At 41.4% G+C, this 8,870-nt stretch overlaps 1 protein-coding gene across 1 annotated transcript in view; it reads right to left on the bottom strand.

Annotated features, from left to right (window-relative positions):
- Positions 1 to 882: 882 nt before the first annotated feature.
- Positions 883 to 8,870, bottom strand: part of NUBPL (NUBP iron-sulfur cluster assembly factor, mitochondrial) — a 228,652-nt gene continuing 220,664 nt past the window's right edge. Inside the window, exon 11 of the mRNA XM_081103156.1 lies at positions 883 to 3,811. Coding sequence (XP_080959282.1) covers positions 3,755 to 3,811 — 57 coding nt within the window. The 3' untranslated portion in view covers positions 883 to 3,754. The remainder of the gene's footprint in view (positions 3,812 to 8,870) is intronic.

Below are 8,870 nucleotides of genomic sequence, written 5' to 3'. Positions count from 1 at the left end.
TGAGCACATTGGGTTACCAAATACCTTACCCTGAAATTAGAGGGACTTGTCCACCAGGGTCTGAGGCAGAGGTGGACAATTTCAGGTTTCCCTGTAGCTCGCCTATGGAAGCTCAGGATTTGGCTGAAATCAAAGAAATGCAGACAAGAAGAAATTTACCGACAAGATGAGTCACTCCTCCTTTCCTGGAACAGAGTGAGTTGGGGAGGCTGCCTTTCCCTTCTGGAATGTGAAGTGGAAATTCTCTACACTCTATGGAAATGTGGTGAGAAATAAATATTACTCCTAACAACAGGCAGATTTGCTTTGCTTAACAGTCTGTCTTTGAAGTCAGCTCTCAGAAGCTTAGTAAAGGCTGCCATGGGCAAAATTTTAGAATAAGCTTCCTTCTTGCCATTATAGCAACTTGTCCTCCCTTCCCTCCTGAACTCTTATATACTCATTGTTTCAGTGGCTTTCCTGGAAGCATCTGCAGAGACTAGTAGATCAGGGAGGAGAGAGAATGGATGATTATTCATGTGAATCTTCTCTAAGTCATGCATTTATGAGTAAAGACTATCTTTCCCATTCTCCATCAGATTATTAAGTTATGGCTCACAATTTAAGAGCTTCTGAAGCTTATTTAAATCATTCTTTTGGTAGGTAAAGTTTAGTATGGTTCAAACACTTGCTTTTTTTTTTTTTTTTTTAAGAAGTGCTCTGTTTTGGCCTCCCCTGTAAAAAACAATAAAAGCACAAGCAAATGTCTACAACTTAAATGATTACTTCCTTCTTGGAGTGATGAATGGTGATTGCTGTATGTCCACAAATACTCCTATTCGTGATTTTAATTAGCTTGGATAATTTGTTCCAGGACATTCAGTTCAGACACAGCAGCACATGTTTGCTTTTATAACTAAAATTTTATTTTTATTTTGAAATAATTTTATATTCACATCTATATATATAAAAAGCCAGCGACCAGAATGCCAGAACGACCACAACAACCAGTCACTATGACGCCCACTGCGGCCAGCAAACCAGCCCAATCCAGGGGTGGGGCGAGCTGGCCAACCTCCTGTGGCCCCTCCCCCCAGCCAGCCCTGCCCCTGATCGTCCCTCCCACACCAATAGAGGGCGGGACGGCTGGCCAATCTCCTGCAGCCCCACCCCCTGGCGGGCCCTGCCCCTGATTGCCCCTCCACCCCAATAGGGGGCAGGGCCAGCCAGCCAACCTCCTGCAGCCCCTCCCTCTGACCAGCCCCACCTCCAATGGGCCCCCACCACCCTGACTGGCTGCAGGTCCTCCCCCTGGTTAGCCCTGCCCCTGATCATTCCTCCCACCCCAATAGGGGATGGTGTCGGCTGGCCAACCTCCTGCAGCCCCTCCCCCCAGCTGGCCTCACCTCAGATGGGCCCCCACCACCACAATCAGGGGTAGGGCTGGCCAGCACACCACCCACAGCCCCTCCCCATGGCTGGCCCTGCCCCCAACCGAATCAGGGGTGGAGCCCACCAGCCAATCACCTGCAGCCCCCTCCCCCCAGCTGGCCTGGCTCTGATGAGGCAGGGCAGCTGGCCAACCTCCTGCCATCTCCTCCTCCCAACAGGCTCGGCTGATTGGGGCCAGCCCAGCCAGACCCCACCTGTGATAAATTCGTGCACTGGGCCTCTAGTGTGGTTATAAAAAGTAATGCTGATAGATTCCACTGTGCCCTCTACCCCATTTCCTCCAAAATGATAACATCTTGCAAAACTGTATCACAACCAAGATGCTGATATCAATACAGTCACAACACAGGACTTTTCCCACATCACAAGGATTTCTTTTTTTTTTTTTTAATATATATTTTATTGATTTTTTACAGAGAGGAAAGGAGAGAGATAGAGAGCCAGAAACATCGATGAGAGAGAAACATCGATCAGCTGCCTCCTGCACATCCCCCACCGGGGATGTGCCCGCAACCAAGGTACATGCCCTTGACCGGAATCGAACCTGGGACCTTTCAGTCCGCAGGCCGACGCTCTATCCACTGAGCCAAACCGGTTTCGGCAAGGATTTCTTGTGTTGCCCTTTTATAGACACACACAAACTCCCCCCACTTCTGTAACCCCTGGAAACCACTAATTAGTTCTCCATTTCTATAATTTTGTCATTTCAAGGATATTATATAAATGGAATCATATGATACATAACCTTTGGGATTAGCTTTTTCGTTCAGTATAATTCTCTGGAATTTATCCAGGTTGTAGCATGTATCCACTGAGAGTTACAATGGCACGTAACTCTTTGCCTAATTTTCTGGCTGCTTAACTACATAGCAAAGGACGAGAAGGCATTTGCCAAACGTCATAGACTACTTCCTTAAAACCAAGGATTAACTAATGACTCATCAGTACTTGCAGCTTTACAACTATCTTGCTACTTGAACCTGGGAAGCCCCTGACGTCTCTCCCTAAGCCTCAACTAGACAAGATACATGCTTTTCAAAGTGTATTCTTTGAAAAATGAACTGCAATAAAATGAACTCCTTCTAAAAGGTGGGTGTGGGAATAGAGAGGTTCATGGTCAAGTGATTTTGAGGAAATGCTGCATATTATATTCCTCTTTTGAAATCAACAAATGCCCCTTTTGTATAAAAGGATGGATCCAGTAATCCAAGTGCCCAAGTATAAATCTCAGATCCATGCTTTCCTAAAATAGTAACCATTGGGAAGACACTTAACTTTGCTATACCTCAGTTTCCTCATCTGTAAAATGGAGAGAGCAACATTACCCACCCTCATATGAAAGGAAGGTTAACATAAAGACAGAAGAAAACACTTGATACATGTTAACTCTTATTGCTATTATTGCCATCATATGATTCATCAAAATCATTAGAATCTTGTTAAAAATACACATGTTCAGGGGCTGGGAGGAGGGGGATGGGAAAATTAGGGGGCATCTGTAATACTAGCAACAATAAAATAAATATTTTTAAAAATCCACATGTCCAGGCCCCATCCCTGGAGATTCAGATTCATTAAGTCTAGGGTAAGGTCAAGTCCAGGTGAAGTAGAGGTTTAATCTACATTAAGAATGTGTTCAATACAGTATTAGAGGCAGGATTCAAACCCATACCAAATTGTCTGATGGAGGGTGTCACACTTGTGTCCTTATACAAATTTAGCAAATCCTTTAAAAAGAGCAAAGTTCTCTCCTGAACTGAAGATTGGACTTGTAACATAAACTCATAACTCTTCAAGGGGTAGCTCAATAAAATAAAATGTAGTTCTGTGCAGTTGGTTCACATCAGCTTTCTAAACAATTCCTAAATGTAATATTTAGCACTGATATGCAAAAACTTTATTTGTGAGTCATTGTTTGGCAAATCAAACCCGAAGATAAGACATTATCTCCTTAGAAATACAAGGTTGCTATTGCTTCTGTGATTGCTATTGTTTCTGTAGGCATTATCATCACACTGCTGTTCCCAAAGGTCTCCTTGTCATGCAGCAGGTAAGTTTCAGGACAACTGGGAGTCACTGTAGAGGTGGTGGCAATCTTCTTCTTCTTCTTCTTTTTTTTAATATATTTCTCTATTGATTTCAGAGAGGAAGGGAGAAGGAGCGAGAGATAGAAACATCAATGATGAGAGAGAATCATTGATTGGCTGCCTCCTGCACACCCTACTGGGGATCGAGCCCACAACCCAGGCATGTGCGTTGGCCGGAATCGAACCTGGGACCCTTCAGTTCGCAGGCTGACGCTCTATCCACTGAGCCACGCCAGCTAGGGTGGTGGCAATCTTCTGACCACTTCTGCAGCAATCCTCAGGTAAGCTTTGGCCTGGAAAAGAACAGACAAGTGTGTTCTATACTTCTCCCCAGCACACATCAACGGACTCAGGAACTGTTTACCAGCATTGTCCTTTGAATTTAATAGTAAAAAGGCTGAGCTGAAGAAATTCAGGAGAGAGGAGATACATTGTAGGTAGGACAGGGAAAATAATTTTAGATTACTTGGAGGCAACTACTTGGAAGGTGACTTTCTGAAAAAAAATATTTAGTACCAGCAATTACTGTTTTTCAAACTCTAATTCCTGAGTCAGCAAACGAGCAACCTAGTCTAGCTGCAGAAAAATTATGCCTCCCTCTTCTGACAAATTAATATCCTGAGGTAGATTCTGCCAACAATTCTGTGGCATAAGAGTTGTTAGTCGTTTAAAGAGGACTACTACTTACCACCTTACAGTGTGTCTACGGAAACCATTTCTTTATTCTCTCTGAGAATGGCATCTAGTACCAGCACAAGCACCTGGGGCTCCTCCACCTGGTGAGTTTGGGGACCATGGGATCACTGCCACACTCTTCATCTCCGCACTCGCAGGGAAACACTCTGAGAAGCCCCCAGGCCACCGAGTGGGGCACCAACTAACCCAGTGCCCACAGTGCAGTTGGAATAATGGTCATGACATTTGTATTTTAAGGGTTTTAAACTATTGCAATGTAAATTTTATTTCTTAATTCTTCCATTTTATCTATAAAAGTAACTGTAGGACACAATAGTAAGACTTTCTAAAATTATTACTTTATACATTTATATACTTAGATTTGAGTATATGCTACTGCTATTCCAACTACTACAATTAATAACAGCTAAAACTTAAGTACTTAACATTTTCCCAGTATTATTTCATTTATCCTTACAGCTACCCTAAGGGGTAAACTCTGTTATTATCCCCAATTTATAGACGAGAAAACCAAAACCCAGAAAGGTGAAGACTTTACAGCCAGTCTTAGATGAGCTGCCCAACTTCCTGACCTGCCCGGTACGAGAACTGTTTGAGACCTAATGTAATGCTTTAAGTGTGTCTCACACATCTTTATTTAAAAAAACTATGCTTGAACCCTAGCATCTAAGTTATGCTTTATTTTACCAGGAAAATGTTAAAATTTCATTTGAGACCATTTTTTAAAAAAGAGTGTCTCTCAAAGCATGAATAAGGACTTAATTTTTTTTTTACTGAGTGCCTACTACACCAACTACTTCACATAAGTAATCCCGCTTATGTAAAATAAGCATCATGGGCTTAACTTGGATTGAAACACTGGAAGTTGTGATCACAGAGTCTGTAGGCTGGGAAACATTCAAATCTGGGTCCACCTGACTCCAAAGCCCAGCTCCTTCTACTACATCACATATGAAACAGTAAATCAAGATACAAGCAATTATAATTGTAATGCTTTGTCTAAGAATGGTTTTAGTCACTGCTATAGTTAACAAAAACAATAGCTTTTATTTAAAAATGGAAATAACAATCCAGTCGGTGTTGTTCAGTGGTTGAATGTTAACCCATGAGCCAGGAGGTCACAGTTCGATCCCCAGTCAGGGCACATGACCCGGTTTCGGGCTCAATCCCCAGTGTGGGGCGTGTAAGAGGTGGCCAATCAATGATTCTCTCTCATCATTGATGTTTCTCACTCTCCTCTCTCTCTCCCTCTCCCTCTCCCTTCCTCTCTCTGAAAGTCAATTAAAATATATTTTGGGGAAAAATAAAAATAATAAATAAAAATGAAAATAACATAGACTTAATAAAGAAATATTTCTCTTAAATCTAATATGCTGATTTTCAGCTAAGCATCTTTATGAATATCTTTTTAGTCTCCTAGTATCTTTTCTAGGTATTTAAGTGTAATATTTTCTGATGAAAATTTAAAGTTTACTAAGGCAAGCTGAGACAAGGTCATCATTCTATAATCTTTTATTCATACTTAGGTTAAATTACAGACATACCTATTAGGTGGCACAAAATACTGAATGATTCCAGGATAATCAAATTTGCTACATTTAACTTTTGCTTTTTAATGGCCTATCTCCAAGCTTAAACTTTCAACATATGACACTTAAAGTAATGGTTTGATTGTCATTTGCTGAGAAACCACTAAAAGTACTTAGTTTCAATTTCTATAAAACTGTTAAGATTAAATTTTTTCAGCCAATGCAGTATTATTTCAACAAATAATTTTTTTGGTTTTACTGTGTGTGTAATGCATTGTTTCAGAGAATCAGTGGAATGTAATGATATAAAGGGGACATATAATAGCTCACCGGTGAAAAGTTGGGGCCTCTAAGTCAGACAAGCATGGTTTAAAATCTTAGTTCTGTTATTTACTAGCTCTGAGACCTTGGGCAAATGACTTAACCGTACTAGACTAATTTTCCACATCTATAAAACGGTTATAACAATAGTATCTACCTCAAAGGATTTGGGGAGTACTAAGTAAGAAAAAAGGATGTGAAGTATTGGCACAAAAGAAGCAGATGATAAATAATAGTGGCCATTATTATTACTATTCTGTCCTCAAGTAATTTACAATTTCATTGAAGGACTCATATTAATATGTTCTTTTGGGCACTTTTCTTGACCAAGGAATAAGTAAAATAAATCCCTTTCTTTTGTTTAATCCATAACAAGCAAAAAGCATACACATACACATCATATGTAAAAAAATATGATTTAGATTTATCAAACTATTAATACTCTCTTTCTCATCAACTCAACTTTACAGAGACTAATCCTCACCTATTCAAGGTCTTTGGACCACCCTGAAGAGGAGATAATTCAGCTGGATCTTACTTATCTGCTCTGTCATCCTATCTAATAAAGATGGAATATGCAAATTGACCATCACTTCTCGACAAAGATGGTGGCGCCCACAGCCAATAAGGAGGGAATATACAAATAGACAAAGATGGCGGCAGCTGGGAGGGTACACAGGTGTTCTGCCCCGCCAAGGCCACTCTGGGCCTCTGGGCAGCGTGCAAAGGCAGAAAGTGGCTCCGGGCCTGAGTGAAGGTGGAAAGCAGCTCCAGGCCAGGGCGAAGGCGGAAAGGTGGCTCCGAGCCAGAGCGAAGGTGGAAAGGCAGCTCCAGGCTGGAGCGAAGGCGGTGCCGGCAGCCAGGGGAAGGAAGGCCTATTCTTGCATGAATCTTTGTGCATCGGGCCTCTAGTCTATATATATAAAAGCCAAGCGACTGGAACGGCAGAACGACTGGAACGACCAGAATGACCAGTCACTATGACATGCACTGCGGCAGCCAACCGGCCCAATTGGGGCCCCAATTGGCCCCCAGCAACCTCCCAAAGCCCTTCCCCCTGGCTGGCCTGGTCCCTGATTGGCCCCCCTATCCTGACTGTGGGCAGGGCCGGCTGGCCAACCGCCCATGGCCCCTCCCCCTGGCTGGTCCAACCTGATGGGCCCCCCATCGGGGTGGGGCAGCTATACTTCACCTGTGCATGAATTTGTGCACCAGGCCTCTAGTTAATAAATAAAAGGAGGGAAGGTGGGTAAGAGATCAACCAAAGGACTTGTATGCATGCATATAAGGATAACCAATGGACACAGACAGGACAGGGGTGAGGGCACGTTCTGGGGCATGGGAGCGGCCAGGGAGAGGTCAATGGGGGGAAAAGGAGACATATGTAATACTTTAAACACTAAGGAATTAAAAAAATAAAGTAAAAGGAGCAGTGGTTGGGTGTCGACCCATAAAACAAGAAGTCACAGTTCGATCCCCAGTAGGTGGCATGCAGGAGGTAGTCAATTGATGATGTTTCTCTCTCATTGATATTTCTATTTCTCTCTCCAAAAATCAATAAAACATATTAAAAAAATAAAAGGAAATGGATGGCAACCAAAGTGTAAGAAGTTTTATAAAGAGCTTTGGTTATTTATCTTTTGTTTTTAAAGATTTAAAGTTCTAATTTATCTTATATAGTCATTTTCATATTAAGACAATGAGGTATTAAGAAATTATAAGATGATAAAGTTTCCACTATACAGTGGGGCCTGGACTTATGAGTGTCCTGACTAACGAGTTTTTCGAGATATGAGCCATCTCTCGGCCAATATTTTGCTTTGAGTTGCGAGCTAAAATTCGGGTTACGAGCCAGCTTCAGATACCCCACCACTCATTGACGCAGCGAACGTCACAGTGAACGCCACAACATAAGCCCAGCATCACGTGTCTCACTCATTCACTTTATGATTTGACATACGAGTAATTTGAGTTATGAGCTCCGTCATGGAATGAATTAAACTCGTAAGTCAAGGCCCCACTGTATTTGAAAGTCTTTACCAGGAATATCTTATAATGCACCTAACCAAATCAAATCTAACTTTAACTACAAAATGTTGGGCTGTTCACATTCCCATAAATGTCACCCAACAATAGTAAAATAATAACCCTAAAGTTTATGCAAATGAGATTCAGTTGGCTGGAGCATGGTCCAATACATTGAAAGGTCACAGATTTGATTCTCGGTCAGGGCACATAGCCAGGTTTTGGGTTTGGTCCCCCGTGAGGGTGCATATGTGAAGCAGCCAATCGATGTTTCTCTCTCACATTGATGTTTCTTACTCACTGTTTCTCTCTCCCCCTTCCTCTCTCTAATATCAATAAACATATCCTCAGGTGAGGATTATAAATATATATACTATATATATATATTCCACAAACACTGTTGTTCAGAGTTTTCAATATTATCTTTTGATGGTTGTTATATAGTCTCTATTATATTACATTTATTTAACTTCTTAGAAATGCTCCTTGCTTTTGGAAAATCTCAAAGAAAATGGAAAGGTGGAAAACATATTTAAAAATCTAAACCCAGTTGAAATACACTAGTAAATTGTTAACGTTAATCATCATAATCACCATGGAATGTCTTTAAATAGTCTGTTCTCGGGAGACATTTAAAAGTGTGTAGTTTTTTAAACCCTCAATTTTCATACAACTTTTTATTCACTGCATAAAGTACACCTAGGGTAGTTGGGATTGCCAGACTTCAATTATGAAAGAAATAAAAGGTTATAAAAAATTTTGCTTATATGAAAGATTTCTA

This window comes from Myotis nattereri (assembly GCF_964212035.1).
Source record: "Myotis nattereri genome assembly, chromosome: 1".
In the NCBI taxonomy this organism is placed as follows: domain Eukaryota; kingdom Metazoa; phylum Chordata; class Mammalia; order Chiroptera; family Vespertilionidae; genus Myotis; species Myotis nattereri.
Note: the sequence above shows the minus strand (reverse complement) of the source record. Positions and strands in the feature narration are given on the sequence as shown.